Here is a 23,066-nt window from a genome sequence, read left to right as displayed (position 1 = left end):
ACAAAATTACCGTTCTTAACAAAGTGTTGCCCACAAAGCATCTTGAACTGTCACGTGTAGATTAATTTTTATGTATCTTAAATAATTTTTTTAATGAATGGTGCAGCACTCTGCCATTATCCACTTTACCAGAATTTAATTTTTGGAGTAGCTGAACATCATGTCCTCCCTGTAGCTGATGTGGGAGTTCTCATCCTGAGGTCTGCATTTCCAAAATTTCAGCCTTACCAAAATACAGAGTGATTTAAGGGGGAAAAGTTTTTCTATGAGCAATACCTCAAGTCTATAACTAATCTGACAGGACAAGGAACAATGCACACAAATCTGGTTATCTCATCATTTTTGATCTGCAGCTTTTTGCTTAGTCAAGCCCTTACCAGGGGAGTGGAACACCAAAATGAGGACAAAACATGATTAAATCCCTGGGAAAAGCAACAGTGAGAGGCCTTTTCTTAGACCACACTGGAACTGCTGGAAGACAGTGCAGCCAGCGAGGAGGATCAGTGAATACCTGGATGAGTTTGATACAGGAAAAGCTCCTGCTTGGCACTGATGAGCCAAGCACCTTTGTGCACTGCTGACCTGCAAGAGAGAAAACACCTGAGAGATCCTGGGCTGTGTAAATAAAAGCAGAACTTCATTTGGAAGAGCTGGACACTCACTCTCCAGAGGAGCAGTGGAACATTTCTGCAAGCTCCAACAACTCCTTTCACCAGCACATTGAGGCATTGATTCATGAGACCCCATTACATGGCTGAAACACTTTATTAGAAGTACTAACACATTGTAAAGTATGTTTTGACATGGTCAGAACCTATTTTCACTTCCTTTTATGGTTAAATTCTTTCCCATTTGGATGAATAGCAAGGTGAAAAGATTTTATTTAGCTAGTTTTAACAGATCACAGAATCACAGAATGGCTTGAGTGGGAAGGGACCTTAAAGCTCACCTCATTCCACCCCCTGCCGTGGGCAGGGACACCTTCCACTATCCCAGCTTGCTCCAAGCCCCTCCAACCTGGCCTTGGAAACTTCCAGGGATCCAGGGGCAGCCACAGCTTTTATGGGCACCCTGTGCCAGGGCCTCACTGCCCTCACAGGTAAGAATTTCTCCCTAACATCCAATCCGAACCAATCCTCCTTCAGCCATTCCCCCTTTTCCAAGATAAGATGTCTTATGCTTTGGACACGGAAGGTAGAGTATAAAACACCGAAGTGGAAATACTTTGGGGAGAAACATTCTCCCATTTCATTCCAAATCTGACAACCATCTTCTCAAGATAACAAAACCTTATTTCTAAGCAACAAAACACATGATTCAGGAAAGACATCATTCACTCATCCTGGACTCAAATGCAGCTCTATCCCCATGCAAAACCAGAGAAAAAGAGAGAAAAGATTATTTCACTCACTTTCCTTTGTTAAACACCGAGAAGCTGACATTGTGGGACCCTGGGGGAGAGAAAAGTGATGATGTTTTAAGGCAGAGTATGGAGTGCATCCTCCCAAGCCTTGTCCTGGTTCCCTAGGCCTGATTCTCCCTCCCTTACAACAGTAAGGAAAGTCTGTTTTACATATTTAACTCACAATACCTTTCCGAAACAGGAAGGCTGGAGCTCAAAGCCTCCACAAGAAATCAGAAACTTCTTCAGAGTGCATGGAGGAAAAATGAAAGGGATCCAACCTGCTACCGGAGAGATTGTGAATAGAAGGGAACACCCAATTTATTCCTCTAATAAAGCACTAAAGGGAAGGTCCACCACAGACAAGAAGAATTAAAGTAGGAAACTGAGCAAGGACCCCAAATCACACTGTTGCTGCCAGCAATGCCCACACCACGTCATGGGTTCCCTTCATGTTGTCCCAGGCTGTGCAGAGGACACAAACCATGGCAGGGGCTGTGCTGAAGGCTGGCAAGCCTTGATCTGAAACAGTTTTTATGGACTCAGCCCTGAGCCACATTCCCAACTTCGGAGAGAGAACAGAAACTCCTGACTGACTGACACCCTCCCTCCATCCTCTGGAGTTTTGGGAATGACAGAAACCGGTGTTTTTGACCCCTTTTCACCAACCTATGTGGTTCCCTTCCACCTGGCACTGCAGGGTCCCCAGTCCATCCTTTGCATGGATAGGGTAACTGTGGAGAGACAAAGGACTTCACTGAGCCTTGGGAGCAAAAAACAAGTAAAATATAGTAGAATCAACTAACCTATAGAGGATGTGGGCTTATACAACCAAGCTGGTAATGGTTTGCTGTCTCTAGAAACATTAGAGTGAAGCAGGTGAGACAGGAGAGGAACAACCCATCTTCACACTAATGATGAAGAGTTCAGCGGCTTAGGAGGATGTCTCCCAGCAGCAGTGCTCCAGCTTGGCTCCTTTATACCTATTTCTAGAAGCTGATGCTATTTGTGACCTTGAGAAGTCCCATTTGAAGTAAAAAAGCTGAGCAGGAACAAGGGGAAGGTGAATTGAAGGACAAAAACGTTTCCCTTCTGTTTGCTCCTCTGCAGGTTCGTAAACTGTAAGAAGGAGCAGGCAGCAAGTAAAACAGATATGCTGGCATTGCATCAACCCTCTGGAGTCGTGGAATGACACAATTCCTGTCATTAACTCGCATTTACATTTGAGTGGCTGAGGCTGCAGAAAGCCAGCAGCCCTCACCCACCCCATCACAGACCAAAACTCAGGGTCTCTCCCAACTTTAGAACAAAGCAGAAGAGTTCCTCCAAAAGCCACAAATTTTTTTGTGCACAAGCTGTGCTGAGCCCTTGCACCAACACAAACCCAAAGTAAGTCAAGGACTGACATGCTTCCAGCTCTCCTGTCAGCAAAAGAGCAGAGACTGGTCCATCCATCTCCTTCTGATGTAAGAACAGCTGGCCTGGGCAAAAAATCAATAGGAAAGATATGATGTGATAGAGATGAAAAGCTAATCTGTTAAAATTAGCAGCCAATATTTTCCCAAGGGACAGGAATTTTCCCCCACTTGTTTCTAATATTTATTAACCTTCTAGAAAACGGGACAAGCCCTAATCCCTCATCTATGCACCTGCCAAGTATGTTCCCCAAATACTGTGGGAGCTGCACCTCTGTGAGAGTGCAGCAGGACCCTCTTGGAGACACCCCATGCCAGCTCTGAATGATCCAATCCCTCCTCCCTGAGGGCAAGGCTGAGCTCCAGAAGGACAATACCCACCCACACCTTCCAAAACCAGCAGGGCAGCATCAACTACAGCAAGTACAGTCAAGACGCAGCTCAGCCTCTTCTTTATTTCATTGAGGAAAAGCATTATAAACAACTTCTGGCAGAAATCACCCAAGTCCCTGACAACAACAAATTTAAATATCTGTTCCTTAAAGAATCGATATGGGACACCTTCCACTGGACAGGAAGAAGCAGGTGAGAGGAATAAATTCAGAATAATTAGCAGAATAAGCAAAGGCTGGCAACGATTCCTTGAGAATTAACAGGCAATTAAAGGAAATAGGTAAAGACCTGTAATGCAAACACTTTGTGATGACCCATCCCTCACAGTGCAGCTTTCTATGGTCCATGTTTCAGAGTGCAATTTTATGAGGCTTTACTAAAAGAGTTTGCTTTTATTAATACAGGTGGCTGATATTGAGAACCTTTCCTTTTAAGGAAGAAAAAAAATCAGTGCTGCCAAATGTTTGCTCAGCATCACTGGACCAGTGCATCCCATACAAAGCATGGAGAAAGGTGCAGAACACACTTGAAAGTATAAAACCCATTCCTTTTTTTTGCTCCACATCCCGAATCAGCGTGACTGAGTGATAGACTGCTCTGGTCAAGTCCAAGTCCCCACCTGGTACGTATTTCCTAACACACCAAAAATGGGCAAATTATTCATGTGAAGCTACAAAGGGAACCTGTCTGGTATGCTGGGATTTTGAGGCCATTTCCTTTTGGTAAGGTTGAGCTGTAAATGAGTAATCTGACAGCAGAGCACTGCAGGCACGTCCAGCCTGCACTCAGACAGAGCAGCCTTTCTTGCCTCTGATCAAAGGTTCCACAGCTCCACCAGAGGCAGGTAAAACAATAATTGATACCAAACAAAGGATGCTGATGGGCACAGTGTAGGGATGGCATGGCAGGAATCTGCACTGGCTTTCCTTCATGCCAGCAGGGAGTTTAATCACTTAGGAAGGGCATTTCCTTTCAGCCTGAAAAGTCATTAAAAGCATCTAGTGGTTAAATATCTGATGCTTCAACTAAAATTTCTAGCTACCAAGAATACACACCTTTCCTGGCTCCTGAAATGAGCCTTAAGCTGCCAGCAGAGTAACTATGGATAAATAGTTTATCTTTAAAATACTTACCTGGTCTTAGTTCTTCGCTGCCGTTGGCACAGAAATCATAAATTAACATTTGATAACATATCCATACATATGGAGATACATATGACACACAGCAGGACAGTGTCGATGCTCATTTTGGATTCACTGTGCTTAAAGGGGCTGCTGTCCTAAAATAAGGGGTTTTTTTAAACCTACCTGCTTTTCTCTGTTGCACGCAACCACAGAAAAAACATTTAAAAAAATATCAAACATTTGAGAACAAGAAAACAACTACAGAGTGTTTAAAGCAGTGAAAAACAAAGCTTTTGTCTCAAAATACTCCTCTTTAGTCTTCTGGCTCACCAGAGCATTAGCTTCAAACTAATATTTTTTTTTCGAAAAAAAAAAATGCAAATGGAAAGGGGAAAATTTATTTAACTTTTTGGCTCTGATATTATTTTAATTAGTTAAATTTTAATTTGCTAGCCAAAATAAAATCTACAGCAGCCAGTTGCAATTACAGTATAATTCACACTGAGCTGTGATTGACTGTGCTGCCAGTAAACAAACCAACCAGCTTAATGGACCAGTTGCAATTAGATTAACAAAGTTTGCTGGAGCCCAACTCATGAGCTGCAATAAACCACAAAGGAAGCAAATGGCAATTCTGGGCCAACTGGTTGCAATTTATTGCTGTCGAGGAGGCTGATGGAAGAAATACCAATTTACAGGGACTGCAGAAGATAGCTGAGTGTTCGTAATTACCCATCAATATAATCCACGTTGAAGTCCAGGGTATCATATGTGCCAGCAATTGTCTTCCCATGAATCTGTATTAAATTTCCTGTTTAAGAGGAAATGGAAATTGAAGAGAGTCTTTTAAAAGCAGAGAACTTACTTGCAGATTTTCTGAGCTGAACAAAAGGAATTTGTGGCCTTCATGAATGTTGCAGAGATTCCTAGCTGCCTGCACTGAAGGTACTCTCAGCTTTTACCTTGGCTCAAGATGATTTTGCACTTCATTCACTTTTCTCGAAGCATATGTCTTTGTTCCCCACCAAAAAACCCAAATTCATTCCAATTTTTTTTTTGCAGATCTGTATTTGCACTGAGTTGACAATTTTTCCTCAACTCTTTTGTTAACCAAACCCCACACTCTCACCCAGTTCCACTGTAGAACCTCATGAGACAACCAAAATTACATCATTTGTACACCAGACAGGGTGAAGGTCTAAAGCAGGACTTCGGCATATCTGTGGCCAGATTATTCTCCTGCTCTTCACTCACACTGGGAGGTGAAACATCCAGCGTACACACAGAAACCTTCATACTGACACCCTAAAGCGAGGCATGAGAATCTAGGGATGAACTACACCTGAAAATAATTGGAAATTAAGGACTGACTTAGACTGAGAATCATCTGTGCAATCTGATCATTCAAGTGTCTGACTGAACTCTTGAGAGACCAAAATCTTTTGATTAATCGTGACTTTGAGGATCAAACTTTCAATTTTCTCTAAAGAAACCTGGATATGCAAAAATAACAGAAATAGGGAAAAAAATCTGGCCTATTGCAGCTAATTTTTCAGACTAAAACCAGCGAATGACTTCTCACGTAACTTTGAAATCTGATCTAAAGCCCCAATAAGCAAAAGGTCTGTATGGCAGTACAGATTAAAGAAAGGTCCTGTACCTGGGGTGCCAGATGATGGATTAATTTGGTAAATCACAGGTGTCTGCTTGGCTGAGAACTGCAAAGAGAAATCTGTAGTGAAATGGCAGCTTTTTCTGCAGCAGTCCAACTCCTCCTGATGGTGCATTGCTCACACCCCACCAGCAGCTGTATTTCAGAGTCACACTCCAGGTCTGATCTTTGAAGCAGAATCCTGCTCTGGGAAGGGAGTAAGGAGAAATATTCCCTTCTTACCCCCTTGCCTTTCAGAGCCTGGGTTAAAGCTGGTTTTACCTCCTCTCTTGTGCTCAAATTGCCCACCCTGGCTTGTTCCAGTGTCAGAAGATACACTTTAATACAATATCAGATTTCTAAGTCATGCTTTAGTTGAAGTGAAAACCTGAATTTTATCTTGAATTTTGACACCATTTTTTTTCCCAGTAGTATATCCTTTAGAACTATTTCATCATCACAGATGTGAAATACTTCAGTCACCCTTTATCAAGTTTGTTGGGTACCCTAAAGCAGTGGAGCAAAAAAAGACCTTGTATTGGTCCATCTTACAGCAATACAACAGAGATTTCTTTGGGAAAGCACTACCTTGGCCACTGAGGAAAAAAAACCTTGAAAATCATCAAGTCCAACCATTAATCCAACACTGCTAAATTCACTAAACCATGTCCCCAAGTGCCACATCTACACATCTTTTAAATCCCTTTAGGAGTGGTGAAGACATCAATGCCCTGGTGTTTGACAATCCTTTGGGGAAGAAATTTTCCCTAATATCCAACCTAAACCTCCCCTGGTGCAACTTGAGGCAATTTTCTTGTCCTGTGTCTTGTAACTTGGAAGCAGAGACCAACTGCCACCTGGCTGCATCCTCCTGTCAAGGAGCTGTGGAGAGTGAGAAGGTCCTCCCTGAGCCTCCTTTTGCCCAGGCTGAGTCCCCCTAGTTGCTCCTCATCAAACTTGTGCTCCAGACTTGTGTGTCCATCCTTTTTTGGACACGCTCATCTTCCCCATCTCTTTATGAACACCCTCATGTCCTCACTGGCACTTAGAGATGCTGCTGACAGCCCAATAAATATCATTAAAAATTAATTTTTTGTATTAATTCCAAGATAGCACTGCATATGCCATGGTTTTTTTCCTAAGCTTTCCTTGAAGCCCATTCCCTTTCAGAGCTCAGCCTTTGCCTTTCCTCCTGCTCCCAGTCATGACAAAAATGAATGAGCAGCCACAAATTTCCTCCAGCAATGTCCACTTCTGGGGAGCAAAGGCAACATGACACCATACCCCAGGCTGGAGAAGATGTGGAGAAAGAAGCCAAAAGAAGCATGAAATTGGGGCCCCTGGCTGACACAAGACTTGTGAGCTGCTCAGACTTGTTGCTGCCTGCAGCAGCTTTTTCAATCTAACGAGGAGGCAAAATTAATTTTTAATATGCGTAGCTCCCAGGTCCCAGCCTCAAAACAAAGAGACACATTGTGGTTTATTTAGCTTGGAATGTGCCTCATTAACAGCATCCCCTGGTGATTTTTCATCAGCTCTCTAAGCTAGCTGAACCACCCGATGGTTCTTTAGCTTTAATGTGCAATTTACTGAAAACGCTGGGTTTTCTTGCTCAAAGTTAGCACAGAGGTGGGATGTGACTTCCAAACACACCAGGCCTTATCCCAAAGCACACAGTCATGGTTAAGGATTCTGCTCCCCGAGAGATCACAGAACCACAGAATGGTTAGTGTTGGAAGGGACCTTAAATATCATCCAGTCCCACTCCCTGCCATGGGCAGGGACAACTTCCATTATCCCACGTTGCTCCAAGCCCAACCTGGCCTTGAACACTTCCAGGAATGGGGCAGCCACAGCTTCTCTGAGCAACCCGTGCCAGGGCCTCACCATCATTACAGTAAAGAGTTTTTTCCAAACATCTAGTCTAAACCTACTCTCTCAGTTTGAAGCCACTCTCCCTGGTTTCGTCTCTAACATGCCCTTGAAAAAGTCTCCCCCCATCTTTCTTTAGCTTAGGGTTGGAACTGAATGGTCTTAGAGGCCCCTTCCAATCCAAACCATTCCATGATTCCATCCATTTCAATGTATTTCCTGTGACACAACGTTGAAGCTTGATTCCCTTCAATACCTCGAATTCTTTATCCTCACTTCTGCACTTGCTTGGTGATTACCTTGAAAGAATAGTTCCCTTTCTCCACCTCAGTCAGGTTGTTAATCACATGTCCTTTAAACATCACCTCCACGTAGTACAAACCCTCCTGGGGTGAAGACCTAGATGGAAGAAAATGTGTAATATTATATTATTTTTATTTAGATTGTGTTTACAAAATGCCAGGACCTTCACAGGGTCTCCAATCTCAGCAAGTCCACCGAGGCTTCAATAGAGCAAAGGAGCTTTACACTGTCAGCCCAAACTTCACACATATGAACCCAAACTCTAAAACAATAATTTAAAAGACATGTGAAAGCACAGCAAGAAATCACAGTTAAGCACAGAAGGTGACAGGACATCAGAACCCTACCCAAATTAATGCTAATATAGAACACAGACATTCTCATTAGACATGCACAGACAATAATCATTATTCATTAGTAATAAAATGACCCAGGGCTGCCTGGATCTGCAGGGCGTCTTGATCCTGGTCCGTAATTAATGGGCAGACACTGAACAAAAATGAGGGTTCTGTTTGACAAAGGGCAAGGTCTCACCCACAGCCTAACCATGGATCATACCTTGTTCTGCACCTTATACTGGGCAACTCCAAAAACAGAGGAGAGACATCACACGGCAGTCTGGGCAGGTCTGGATTCACCAGGGACACCTCCAGCTGGGATGCACTGGCTGGAGAGAGAGATTCTACCTGGAGGGCTGTTGAGCCTAAGCAAGAAAGTCAATCAGAAGAGCTCTGTGAGGACAGGATCACTCCCAGTCTCACAACAAACATTTTTGGAGGTACAACCCAGCTTCTCTAGGAATAGTGCTTAGAGCCCTCGACCAGGTTTTTTAAAATCATATTTATGTAATTTCATGTTGTGGTGGTTTAACCCCAGCAGTCAACTTAGCTCACTCACTTTTCTCCCAGGGGGATGGGGGAGAGAATTGGAAAGGTAAAAAACATGTCCCCAAGTGCACTTCCACACATCTTTTAAATCCCCCTGGTGACTCTACCACTGCCCTGGGCAGCCTGTGCCAGCTAATGACCATGGAGCTGCTTCAGAAACCAACTCTCTTCCCAATGAATAAATATTCATCACTGTGAAAAAACAGACCAAGCTTTGGTTTTGGACCCACATGGACATGGCTTATCAGTTTCAGTGATTTTTACTTAGATCTCATGTTCCTCATAGAGTTTGAAAAGCTCCAGCATCACAGGACATATGAAGGGAGCAGATTTTTAACTTTTCTTCAATAAGAGGGCAGGAGCAGGGAAGAAATTTCTAGCCCTATATCTGCAGAATGTAAGATAAAATTTAAGGAAAAAAAAAACAAATAAGGTAAACATTTGGACTTCTGCTGCTTAGAAATAAAACTTCAGCAATAGCTTATGAAGTGATCATTTCAAGCTGATTTCATGCTATGAGTGTCACAGACTATGGCTCTGTTGGGTAGGGTTTGTCACTCCAACCACAAGCCTCAGAAGGGAGCTGATTATCTGTTAATTTTACATCCCTGGAAGTGTTCAAGGGCAGGCTGGACAGGGCTTGGAGCAACCTGGTCTAGTGGAAGGTGTCCCTGCCCACGGCAGGGGCTGGAATGAGAGGAGATTTCAGGTCCCTTCCAATCAAAACTTTCTCAGATTGTAGTTCAACACGTTCTTCATAAGGATTTAAAACTCACCATCCAGAGTGAGGGTAATCCATGTTCCTCCAGCAATGCTGCCCTCATGGGGCTTGACGAGTGATCCCAAGGCTGTCCCTGCAAAACCAAACCAGCTCCATCAGGCTGAAGGGAAATGCAAACATCTAAAGTGCCTTATTCAGGATGAGACACAGAGTGATCTGAGAGAGGTCTTCCTGCTACCCCACCCTTCATTTCATTTCTCCTTCTCAGTTATCCAAAGTAATCATGTTGCCCACCCTTTTCCCCCCACCTCTCTCCCCCCTTTACAGCTCCCCTCACGGAGATGTTGATGCCCTCAGGGTGGACCAAGCTGCAGCCTGAGCTTCCTGTCCTCCTCAAGAATTAAAGATGATAAACCTAATGTTTATTCCTTCATCTCTCAAAGAAATGTGTTTGCTGACTTCTGTGCACCCTACCAAAATTAAGGCTGCCTACAAAATATATCCTTTTCTGGCTGCAACAAAGCCTGTCCAGCAATTTCTTTCTGAAGTCTTCAGGAAAGACATACAGGCCTGGAAAAGAGCTCCTGCTTCATGATGTTAAGTCACCTATAACCTGCTATGCCCTGCCTTTCATAGAGGTACCAAATTCCTAAGATAATTTAGGATTTATTTTGGGTACCCTCGTTCTCTGAAGCTGAGAGATGAACCAGTACTTGGCTTCTTTTTATGCAGCCACTGACCAGAATTTTCCAGAAGTCATTTTACAGCAATATCCAGTTTTCTGATTAACATTTTAGGAGATTTCCAACTTCTTAGCTGTTTGAATGCTATCTGACTCCACATCAGTATTGATCACCAAAGCAATATTGGACACTTTTGCATCATGAACCCTTACTATCAACATGCAGAGAGTGACATATTTATTACCAAGTGAACAAAAAACAATAGGTATGACGTGAACCCAGGTAGAACACAGAGAACAAAACACTAATCCAGAAATCTCCCCTGTGGATAAGGAAATAATGCCAAGGAAAACCAATAATAAGGGTGGACAATGTCCAGTGTGCCACAGCCAATATCCCATAGTTTTCAATGCATTTTAGGGGTTCTTCTCTACGTCTCACAGGCTGTCTGTATCCAATCCCCACTGGATTTTACAGGTGTGGTTGGAGACAGCACCTCTCCCTCACCCACCTGCCAAGAATACCAGCCCAGCACTCAGCAGGAATGTTCTCCAAAGGTTCATCTTCAATGTTGGATGAGGAATTCACAAGAGTCTGGCTCCAGGACCTCCCCTGTAACTTTTAAACAAACCCCATCTGTGTTGTTTCTTCTCACTGCAAACCTGTGGGAGCAACAGCTGTGAACTCTTCTAATAATTTAAGAAATAAACATTTGAGTACTTGCAGACCAGGTCTTACTTGCTATCATAGCAAGAGATATCACGCATGTCAGGAACTGTTCTAACGTTTAAAGATAGACCATCAACTTCTCCTGCCTTCACCCTGGGTTTTGTACTAGTATGGAAAAAAACCCAAGGATAAATTAATTTAGCCACATTTTTAAATCACAAAATGGTTTTGGTTGGAAGAGACCTTAAAGATCACCCAGTTCCAACCCCCTGCCATGGAGGGGGACACCTTCCATCAGACCAGGTTGCTCCAAGCCTCATCCAACCTGGTTTCTACTGTTTATTGTACCACAAGACCTACTGTAACTACTCTCACACAATTTCTTGCACGTTTTAACACACTGCAACTTGCACAGGGCAGAGCCCAGCACCCTGGTGCAAGTGAATGCTGCATTTCAAAGCAGATGCATAAAATTTCATTTAGACTTAATTTTATTATTCTTTTAAGGACTTTTTCTGGCTTTACTTACCTTATTTGACTTGTTCTTCCTCCATTCCTCTGATGAGTTTAGTGCAGGGGCTCCAATACCAGCACAAGGGCTCCATCCCTTTGGCACCAGCTCTGCCACAGGTTTCAGGCTGGGGCTGTGTCAGTCACTCTGCCCAGTGCTGAAACCCACCAGACAAGTTTCCCAAAAGGCTCAAATCCCGTCACAGACAGCTCAGAGCTGTCCATTGAGGGTGCTTAATTATTAACCTAAGCTGCTTGCTGCCATTAACTGTTTTGTTCCAAGACTTTAATAACCATAACAAGAGTAACCTGGGGTTGTTCTTCCATTATTATATGGTTAGAGCTTCCAACAAGAGGACAACGAATCCATTTTATCCTCTTTTTTTCCCTCCTACAACATGACAGAAAAAACGGTGGAATGGTTTCTTGATATGCTGATATTCAGTCTGGGACTGACTTTCAAAGCAAGTGGACTTCAAGGTTCCCTTTTATGTTCTTACTTCAATTTTTCCATGGTATTCCCAACAGCATCTGCTGGAAATTCTGCACAAAGGGTGTTTGGATCCCTTATCACTGCTAAAGTAGCTTTACCCCTGCAGGTCCTATTCCCTGTGGAAAAGAGGGCAGTGGACTCTCACAGTGTTATCATTCATGCCCTGGAGAGCCTCAGCTGCTGGGAAGACCCAATCCAGCCTTTCTCAGACACTGAACAGCATCTCTACTCCCACCTCTGCCCTCCTCTGTTTGAAGCCCAGATAGATTTTGATGGAGTCCCTTGGTGGGTTGCTGAGCCCCTGCCCTGGTATGGAAGCCTTCATGGAAGTTTCCACTAAAATTCACAGAAAGTTCCCCAATCCCACAGCATAACTGAGGTTTAATGAGTTACCACACACCAAACAGCAGCAGAATGTGCTCATGTTCTCACCTTAGCCCCAAAGGGAGGTGGAACAGGCTTACTCAGGTTCCTCCTCAGCCTCAATTCAGAGGCTCAGTGGCAAAAAGTCACGGGCAGTCAACCCTCAGGGGAGCTCTGGAGCTCTGCCCAGCAGTGGAACCAGTTGCGCTTGGTTTGTTCTTAGGCCAAGCCCCAGTGTCTCAGCCACATACAGCCAATGATTACAGGAATCCAATATGAGTTAACCCCATCAGTGGTCTACACTCAGTTTACTTATTAGTGGAATGACACCGGAAACATGGTCAGAAGGAAGAGTAAACTTGAGGGAATTCTCAAAAAAAAACGCTTTGCCAAAGAAGAGGCTGTTTGAGGATGACAGCTTGAACACAGCAGGCAGAAACAAATGCTGGTAACAGGTTCCACACACAGCCCCAAACAAGGGGATGGACCAAGTGCCAGGTCCCTTCAGGAAATCTCCTCAGAAACAAGAGGAGACAGGGCAGGAGGCTCAGCTACAACATGAGCCCATGATCCAGATAAAAGGCAGGACCAGAGCAGAGATTACAGAGCAGTATTTCTACAACACAGCTCACAGAGGGAGCACAGGGCCTCAGCTGAGGTTAAACAGGGCTCCTGATCCATGGCCAGGCTGGGGAGGGGGGTCCCAGGTGAGGCTGGTCAGTGCCATTGTGGCTTATTGCTGTCCTCAGTGCCCTGACACTGCTGCTACCATCACATTCCATCACTCAAACTCTGTAGGTTGTAGTCAGCAAAAACTATTAGTATTAGTGTCCATAGCACTTTGTGATCCAATCCTAAGGAAATGTTTTGTCCAGGAAAAACTCAACAAAATATCCAAGGTTTGGACAGAAGGATTTGGCTGGGATGAGGAGTTTATTCTTTGCAGAAAGTCATAGATAAAGCAAAACAGTACACAGGGAGCCCTACCCATGAAGGAGGTGAAACGTGAAAAGAAAGAAGGAAAGGACAAGTCCAGAGGAGGCCACAAAGATGATTGGAGGGATGGAGCAATTCTCCTGCAATGAAAGGCTGAGAGAATTGGGATTATTCCCCCTGGAAAAGAGAAGGTTTTGGGGAGATCTAATTTTGATCTGCCAGTACCTGAAGAGAGCCAACAGGAAAGATGGACAGAAACAATTTACAAGGGCCTGGAGTGACAGAACAAGGGGGAATGTTTTCAAACTGCTAGAGAGTATAATTAGTTTGCATGTTAGGAAGGAATTCTTCCCTGTGAGGGTGGGGAGGCCCTGGCACAGGCTGCTCAGAGAAGCTGTGGCTGCCCCATCCCTCGCAGTGTTCCAGTCCAGGTTGGATGGGGCTTGGAGCAACCTGGGATAGTGGAAGTTGTTCCTGCCCATGGCAGGGAGATGGAACTGGGTGAGCTTTTAGGTCCCTTCCAATGCAAACCATTTATGATTCCATGATTCTGTGGAAAACATTGTCCTTAATAACCAGGAACCCAGGCCTAGAACTCAGATCAGGACAGGAATGGCTGAGTCACACAGGAGCTTTGTTACAGGACTTGTAAATATTCTGTCACCACAGGCTGGTGTCCATTTTTTGGGATATTGTCCACTAAAGAGGAAAGCAGCACATTTTGATGAGTAAGCGAATGTTTGTATACATGTGCAAGCCACTTTTTCCTTGACAAAGGACAGTTCTGCTCAAAAACTTCACCCCTGGTTTTGTTTGTTTGGAGTTACTCGTTTAGGGGTTTAGATTTTGGATAAACGAATGGAAATAGCCCTACAGATAGGCTCAGCATCAGGAATCTGAGAAATATTCCTGCATTACAACCAGAGAGGAGGAACAGCAAAGCAGGAGGAGTGAGCAGTGGCTTTTTGTCACTAGATGGAAGCATGGAGCCATCAAAGACCTGTCTGACGCTTGAAACACAACCCACGGGTGGCAAAGCTGCCGCTGCTCTGCCTGACACAGGTCCAGGAGTGTTTTAACTCCCTGTGCTTGAGAGAAACTCCAAGTTTGAGCAGACAGCAGAGGAAAAGGAGATGTGGGATCTATTCCCAGCTCTTGCATTCACCAGCACATGATTTGGGCTAAACAGCTTCATTGTCAAGTCATTTGTGTGTAAGACAGGGATGACACTGCCTGTGAGGCCTTTTTCAGGGGCAGCAGCATGGAAAGACTGTTTCCCCAGGACTTGGAGCATTTTTGGGATGGAAGGGCCTTGCAGGAGCCACATGAGGGGTCCCCTCATGCTACCCCCCTCCGTCACACAGCGGCCACCTCGCAAGAGGAATGTGGCAGTTGTTGGACACCACATGGCACCTCCCAGCGGAACAGCTGAGGGAGGATAATATGGGGATAAGGAGAGGTTTAACAATTTTGTCTGCAACCACTCGGGAGCTCCCCTCCTCCCTCCCAGCCCTGCTGATGCATCCACCACCCCAAACCAAGGGCCCCAGCCTTTCCTGCCTCCTGCTCACCAAAGCCAGGCCTTGGCAATGATGTGGGAATGTTGCCTGTGCTCACAGTTCCTGCACCTACCCGTGTAAAGAGAGCATAACGCATCCCAGGGGAAAGCCAGACTAATGGGTTCATGCTTGCAGCATACAATGATAGAGTCATAAAATGACAGAATGGTTTGGGTTGGAAGGGACCAAAAAGCTCATTTATTCCAGCCCCCTGTCCTGGGCAGGGGTGTCACTGCCTAGATCAGGTTTCTAGGGGACTGATGCCATGTGACTGCTGGTGATGGTCACTTAGTGACCAGTAATATCATGTTTCTCTTGGATTTATCTTTGGATAAGCAACTTCCCCTCCAACACAAAGCGTGATGTGCTGGACACATGATGGGGAAAAACAGCTTGAAACTGCTTGAACTTAGTGACTGTGTCCAGACACAGGGCTCAGAGAGATCTCTGCTTTCCAGCCTGGCATTGTCATAGAATCATGGAATGGTTCAGGTTGGAAGGGACATTAAAGGTCATCTTATTCCATTCGCTGCCATGGGCAGGGACACCTTCCACTATCCCACGTTGCTCCAAGCCCTGTCCAACTTGGCCTTGGACACTTCCAGGGATGGAGCAGCCACAGCTTCTCTGGGCACCCTGTGCCAGAGCCTCACCACTCTCACAGGGAAGAATTTCTTCCTAATATCTAATTTAGATCTACCATCTTTCAGTGTGAAATCATTATCCCTCTCCTGGAAGGCTGGGTTACCAGTAGTCTGGAAGACTTCCACTGGCCATGCTGCTCCATGCTGAGTTCTTACAGCTGCTCCTTTTTCCTATTAATACTTCACTTTTCCTGTATTGACACCAGCTTCCTAGCAACCAAGGTCATGGAGAAGGTGTTAAGAAGCTGGGCTGATTGATAATAAATCCTGGGGTTTGATGTCTTTTTTTCTTGAGAGACTTGTTAGACACCAGCAGGCGGGTGCTGAGCTCGCATTTCCAAGGGAACCTAGGGGATTTGGAAAACCTTCTCTGATCAAATTTCCCTTTGAATCCCAGTCTTCCTCCTGCTGGCCCTCAGAATCCAGCTGGGTGAGGCTACTATCCATGGGAAGGTGAGCTGAGGCAGGGCAGTGGTGCTAAGCAGGAATCTGAGTACGAGAAAGCCAATACATCTCGTTCACGGTCATTTCCAAACCAGGAGAAGAAAGAGCCCCTGGCCAAGGATCCTAGAATCACAGAATGGTTTGGGTTAAAAGGGATCCTAAAAATTACCTAATTCCAACCCCCTGCCATGGTCAGGGACACCTTCCACTATCCCAGGTTGCTCCAAGCCCCATCCAACCTGCCCTTGGACACTTCCAGGGATGGGGAATTGACAGCATCTCTGGGTAGGAACAGCACTCAGGTTTCTTCTGGTGTTTGTATTTATCAGGCATCACCAATGGCCACAAATTTCCCTATTTTACTACTCCTCTACACAGGAAAAGAAAAGCATTTTCTTCCTTGGAAATTTTAACATTCATATTATTATTTTTCTTTCAGATTTTAAAAACTTTTATTACTACTACTACTTACATTTGCAGCCTGTAAATGAACGGCCTGACTTGCCTGGCCCATTTTTCTACCTGATTTTCAAGAGATTCAACTCTTCTTTGAGAGGAAAAACACTGGTGCTTCCAGGAGCCTTCCACATCTTTACAGGGTCGCTTTTCAGCAGGATAAAACTCTGCTGAGCTTGTTCCCATAGCTACTCTCTCTGCATTTTAAACAGGCACTGAACTTCTTTAAATACTAAATTTACTGCCGGTGCAGCTGCTTTAATGACAGGTTTGAGGCTTCTTTGGTTTCAAGGTTGGGTGTGTTTGTGCTCATGTCTCCCGTGGGTCACAGAGGGGATGTGGGTTCCCCTGGCCCCCTGCCCCTGGCAGATGCTGGAGCCTGGGGATGCACAAGGCAACTGGGCAAGGAGAAACCAGGATTTTGCAGGGGATTTGTCTGCTGCAGCTTTGGTCTGCTCCCAGCCACATAGAGGATGCTCCCCTGCTCCCCTGGGGTCTGCAGAGCACCTGGGATTGCCAGGGAAAACCAAGGTCAAGGCTGGCTCCCAGACCCGTCATAGAATCATTAAGGTTGAGAAAGACATCCAAGATCATCAAGTACAACCTTTGACCACTTACCACTAAATTACCCCCCTTACCACTAAACCATGTCACAAAGTGCCACATCTACTCATTTTTTTGAACGCTTCCAGAGATGGTGACTCCACCACTTCCTTGGGCAGCCCTTTTCAAAGTTTAAACAGTCATTCAGTGAAGAAATTTTCTCTGATATCCAACTTAAACCTCCCCTGGCACCACTTAAGGTCATTTCTCCTTGTCTTATCACTTGATACCTGGGAGAAGAGACCAAACCCAAACTGGCTACACCCTCCTTTCATGTGTAGAGAGCCATAACGTCCCCCCTGAGCCTCCTTTTCTCCAGCCTGAACACCCCCAGTACTTGCCAGGTACAGAAATCCTCCAAAGTCGAAAATACAGTCACAAAGGAAAAAAAAATCAACTTCAAATAAAGCAACTTCAAATAGCTGCATCTGCACTGTGAAAAACATCCTGGCGTTGAGGTTCTTCCTAGAGATTTTCCTCTGCTGGGCTGCTCACAGGCACATCTCATCCACACTTCCCATAGGTGTGACGGACCATCACTCCTTCAATCTCTGCGTTACAGGGCTTTTTGTCATGCAAACAGCACCCAAAAAAAGGCTACAGCTCTCTTGTGCTGGGCGCTCTATAGCCACACAGCACCCGGGAGTGTCCAACCCTAAAAAAGCTTTCCGTTTAAACAGGGGCAAAGAGACACAATCCCACGTGTCTGTGGGAAAAGATACCTGCTGCAGGTTTTGCAAAGTAGGTGATAACAGCCTCAAAGGAAACCTGCACAGGTAGGACCCGGGAGGCGAAGGACAAAACCAAGAGGTGTCAATTGGACGGAAGAAATCTCTCGGGGAAGCCTCGCAGGCGCTGCTGCAGAGTGAACCTTGGCATTTGCTTAAACAAACAGCTGGTGGAGGATTGGGTTTCGGAATCAAACTGCAACCCAGCACCTACTGAGCTTCATTCATCATTAGTCTTTCATTAGGAAACTTGTTCTTGGCCTGCTCCCCAGTTCTCAGAGAAGTGATTCAGGCAAATGCCAGCCCCGCTGTGTCCTGCAGCCTCTCTTCTTCCACCTCTGTGGCAAATGCCCACTTGCTTCTCATTTTAACACGGAATGCCTTCCCTTCGATGAGTTCGCATTGTGAATGCTGCCACTGCCCCATCCCCTCCATCCGTCCCTGCTCCCCATGTCTAAGAGGAGGAACAGGTGGGACAGCTGACCCTGGTGAATGAAAGGAGAGCACAGTTTGGCTCCCCTCGCCCCTTTCTCACAGCCTGCCCCTGCTGTCAGAGATCTCCCAGCCCCCGGGGACAGGGGATTTGTGTGTATTAGTCACATGAAAGGAAAGAGCCTGCAGCAGGCTGCTCCCGGGCTTTGCTTCACCTCCAGCAGAGGGGATGGCTTGCCACTGTATTCCTCAGAGCTGGAATCAAATTACACCTTTTTTTTTTTTTCATTTGCACAAATTGGCTTCTATGTAAGACGTGCCACAGCCCTGATTTAAAAAAAAAAAAAAAAAAAAAAAAAAAAAAAAAAAAAAAGAAAGAGAAGAAAGAAAAAAGCAAAATAGAACAACTTACAAAGATCCCAGCTGTGCAGGGAGATGTGTAAAGCCAGACACTTGATACAAGATCTTTTTCCGTCGTCAAATCCCTGGGGTGGGATTTTGTCTCATTGGCCTAGTGTGGAGCTCCACAGCCTGTCATCACACAGAGGGTTCAAGCAGAGCATTAATGGCCTCTCTCTGTCCAAGCTCTGTTAATCTGGTGTCACACACAGCAGACTCCCAGATGGATCCTGCTAAGGTGGGCTCACATTTAGATACTGGTCAGTGAGCCATATCCCAGGGATATTATCCTTTCAGGAGTGAAAACCGCAAACTCATGGAAGTCACATGGATGAACACCAAACCTGTCACTCCAGGAGAAAGCAATCAGAGAACCACAGAATGGTCTGGGTTGGAAGGGACCTTAAAGCTCACCTAGTTCCAAACCCCTTGCCACGGGCAGTATCCTGACCATTGGTACAAGTTTGAGATAAATGTGGTGACTTTCTATCACTTTTGTCCTCAGTGAAAGTGTCAGTGATGTTCCAGGGTTGCTGGGAGCCCCTGATGGGCTGATCATTGCCCATCACACCTTCTATTTATTATTAGTGCTGTGAGTCTTAGTTTGTTTTCTCACTCAAAACAACTTCTTTCACATTTCCCTCTCTGTTTGTGCTTACATTCGTTGCCTGAATCCAGCAAGAAGCCACTTCCCATCCAGTCTTAAGCGAACCACAGCAAGATTTTTTCCCCTAGCTTTTTAGGACTTCCAGTGATCTGAATAACTGGTTATGCCCACAGCTCTAATTGAGATATCCTTGTGCCTGCTGCTGCATAGACCCATTGACCCAGCAATGAAGAGAAAAACAGAAGTGGAGAGAAAAAGACCCCATAGGTGGGATGAGGAAGGAAGCCTTGATCACAGCCTGCTCGATAAATTTTAAGTCTAAATTAATGCTTTACTTTAGAATGTGTTTGCATGGGTTAAAATGCAAATTAAATGAATATTCAACCCCCAAACCCAAGATGATTCCCTTATTTAAGGGCAGGAGGCCTGCTCAGTCCAGCCAGATGCATTTCATAGTCATTTCCAGCGCTGTGTGTGCAGGGGGAAGGGCCATTAAAAATAAAAGTGCCAGTGTTCCAAATGCCAGCCCCGTACCCACCTGTTCCTCTTTGAGCCCAAACGTGGCCACCTCTGACCCCGCTGTGGGTCTGAAGCACTTGGGAGGCTGCACCTCCCACCCTCCAACCCCCCATTCCTCACGGCAGCTGTGTAAACCTCAAGGGCAGCAGCTGGCCACCAGGGAGGATGCCTCCAGCTCCTGGGTGGAGGGACAGCAAAGGGCATCTGCAAGGGCTCCAAATCACTGACCTGGTGCTGGGGACTCCATTTATTTAAGTCACACAAAGTTTGGCACTGCCCCCATTTGAACCCCCAGCCCATAAATCCAGCTCAATTAGCGCTCAGGATTTCTCACTGCAAGGTGTTAATTTGGGAATTGCCTGCCCTGAGGGATTCCAGGATGGGACTTTGGGTTCAGGGTCTGCTCAGCTCTGCCATATCCCCAAGGGCCTCCTGAGGAACTCAGGCCACTTGCTCTTCGTAGCTGCAAGGATGGGGAGGGAGGAGAGGAAAAGGATGAAAAAACTCTTCTCATCAGTGCTGGATGAAGCCTTGAAATTGCCTGGAAACTGCAGGAAGGATTTTTCCATCCTCTGGTAGCCAGGGACAATAAATTTCACATCCTGACTTCAGAAAGACAAATCTGCACCAGATGATGCATCCAATGTGTGTGTGTGGGCCTGTCTGTGGGCTGTTTTCCAAAAGCCTAACATGGAATTGGCCCTTGAGGAGATCCTCCTTAAGCTCCTTTATTGTGAAAACACCAGTGGGATGAGATTGAAACACTACCCTAAGGCATCCCTTTCTTTATCCTGTCTAAATACATGGCAGAACTCAACAATCTTTCTTCAGGGTCTTTCCTCCTGCCTTGGAGGCAGTTGGAACTGTCAAAAAAATCATAAAATGGTTGAAATTGGAAGTGACCTTAAAGTTCAAACCCCATGCCATGGAAACACATCCCTGTACAGAGGAGAAGGCAGGAATCCACTGCTCCTATTCTAACACCAATAAATTAGGATAGTCACAAGCTGTCCAGCTCAGGGGATCAGTGGGACAGTGGCTTTCTGGTTTGGGCAATAGCCACAAAAAACAAATGCATCAGGGCAGCCTCTAGGTGCTCCTGACCTTCATCAGGTATGAGGAGCAAAGAAATGAAGCCCATTGCCTTCCCAGGATCTTATCTGATCCACTTTTACTCTGGATGGCCTCCGAAAAATCTCTCCTCTCTTGCCAGCTTTCAGAAAGTGGCAACTCCATAATTGAGACTGGATGTCCTTAAGAGATGGAACTACCTGGAACACAGGTTCACCTGCCAGTGCTGTTCTACACTTACAGGGGGCTCTGGGAAATTCACTTCTTATCTATCAGTAATGATAACAGCAGGAGTAACATGAGATCAATGACATGTTGGATCCTACAATGAATTTGCAAAGGTAATAAAATAAATAAATTCAATATAAAAATAAATTCAACAACAGCCATTTCAAAGAATGCAATGTCTCACTTTCAGGAGACTTTTTTACAAGATTTGTTTAATATTGGGTGCAAACCAGGCTAATTCTCAGTCTTTTTCTTGAGATCATTGTGTCTTCCCACTCTTATCGTCCCTCAGTAATGATGCAAGGGACTGTTGGAATGAAACTCCAAGGGATTGGACTGATGATAGCTGTTGGCAACCTCTGTATCTGTCCAAGTCTAAAGAGGTCAACAACCTGATCTTCCCACCAGCTAACCCAGAAAATACATCCAAAATCCAGCAGGGACTCCAAGACTCGGTATCTCCCAAGGGAAGAGCACTGAATTTCCTCATCCAGGCCATAAATATTCCAGGTTCAAACAACCTTTTCATTTTGGGGTCTACACCAACTTTCCACCTCTATTCCCCATCACCAGCTCTCCAAGGCCATGAACAGGCACCAAAACCCCCTCCCACCCCCATCCAAACCCCCTCCAACTCAATCAGCTGTCACAGGCCCCACATTCCTGCAGGGCTCCCAGAACTGGCAGCTCTGGACATCTGCTCTTTTCCACCCCCACAAATATGCAAGCAGGTGTGAGGCACCACAACTTGCCTTGTTCCTGGCCACTTTTACCCAGGCACTGGGAATGAAGGCACAGCCAGAGAGGCAGATGATCTGTTCCTCTCCATCCTCTTCATATCTGTCTGGGGAACATAGAGAAACAAAAATCAATCTCCTCACTTGAACTGAAGAGCCCAGAAGAGATGGAATTTAAGTGTCTGAATATAATTCCTCTCTACCTCACTCTAACAGGGACTTTATACCAACAGTCACAAAAACCACCTCATCCTACCCCCCTGCCATGGGCAGGGACACCTTCCACTATCCCAGGTTGCTCCAAATCCCATCCAACCTGCCCTTGGACTTTTCCACAGCTTCTCTGGGCACTGAAATACCCAGAGAATATAGAAATAGAGAGTGTACAGAAATTCCTTCCAGTAGCGAGTTTATAGCTATCCAGCATAGCCATAATTTTATGGATGACAATCAGCAGGGAGCTCTGTATAGGGCTGGGTTTATCCACATCCCAATGAATTTGAAAGTAATGAATAAAAATAAACTAAAAATGATACAAATGTAGTTTGAGCAGTTTATGCAGTTTATGTCCTACGGGTTACTAACTGGGATTAAAAGAAAATAATAATTCAGCATATTCAATGTTTTTTGGTTTTTCAGACAAGTAGAATTTTAATTAAAATAAAACTAAATAAAATTAAATTAAATTAAAATTAAATATAAAGGACTACCCATTTTGCGCTGAAATTTTCAGCTCCCAGATGTGTTCCATGGACCAAGGTGGTGGATTTTGAGGGACAACCTCCTTTCTTTCCATAAGGAACGGGGTGATACCTTATAGGAAATACAGAGTTCATCTCATGACTGCCTGGGATCATGTGGGGTCCCTGAGCCAAACTGCTGCTCCCAATAGCCTTACAAGGTGTATCAGCAGCTCTAAATAGAAAAGGTCAATTTTTTACAGCTTCCACGTGCCCAGTGTGTTCCCAGCTGCCATCTCCACATCCTTGTGAAACCTGATACTGCCTGTGAGCACCAGCACATTCCAGTGACACCAAACCCCTCTGCCAGCCTCAGTTTGTCTGGGACACTTCCAGGGATGGGGCAGCCGCGGCTTCTCTGGGCAACGTGTGCCAGGGCCTCCCCACCCTCCCAGGGAAGAATTAATGGGATATCTGAATTCCCCAGGGGGTCTCTTAGGTCCTCATCCCACCCGGGGAGAGGGCAGTGCTCTCAAA

At 45.3% G+C, this 23,066-nt stretch overlaps 1 protein-coding gene across 1 annotated transcript in view; it reads right to left on the bottom strand.

Moving 5' to 3' along the window:
- Nucleotides 1-11,763, bottom strand: part of PKHD1 (PKHD1 ciliary IPT domain containing fibrocystin/polyductin) — a 244,172-nt gene extending 232,409 nt beyond the window's left edge. Inside the window, exons 1-11 of the mRNA XM_048299521.1 lie at nt 11,650-11,763; nt 10,963-11,113; nt 9,824-9,901; nt 8,719-8,863; nt 8,157-8,256; nt 5,995-6,052; nt 5,067-5,145; nt 2,809-2,883; nt 2,072-2,136; nt 1,412-1,451; nt 512-582 (exon numbers count right to left, since the gene is read on the bottom strand). Coding sequence (XP_048155478.1) covers nt 512-582; nt 1,412-1,451; nt 2,072-2,136; nt 2,809-2,883; nt 5,067-5,145; nt 5,995-6,052; nt 8,157-8,256; nt 8,719-8,863; nt 9,824-9,901; nt 10,963-11,014 — 763 coding nt within the window. The 5' untranslated portion in view covers nt 11,015-11,113; nt 11,650-11,763. The remainder of the gene's footprint in view (nt 1-511; nt 583-1,411; nt 1,452-2,071; nt 2,137-2,808; nt 2,884-5,066; nt 5,146-5,994; nt 6,053-8,156; nt 8,257-8,718; nt 8,864-9,823; nt 9,902-10,962; nt 11,114-11,649) is intronic.
- Between the last annotated feature and the right edge of the window lie 11,303 nt (nt 11,764-23,066).

This window comes from Corvus hawaiiensis, chromosome 3 (assembly GCF_020740725.1).
Source record: "Corvus hawaiiensis isolate bCorHaw1 chromosome 3, bCorHaw1.pri.cur, whole genome shotgun sequence".
NCBI classification, from domain to species: Eukaryota; Metazoa; Chordata; class Aves; order Passeriformes; family Corvidae; genus Corvus; species Corvus hawaiiensis.
The sequence above is the reverse complement of the archived record's forward strand: the minus strand, read 5'-3'. Positions and strand labels throughout refer to the sequence as shown.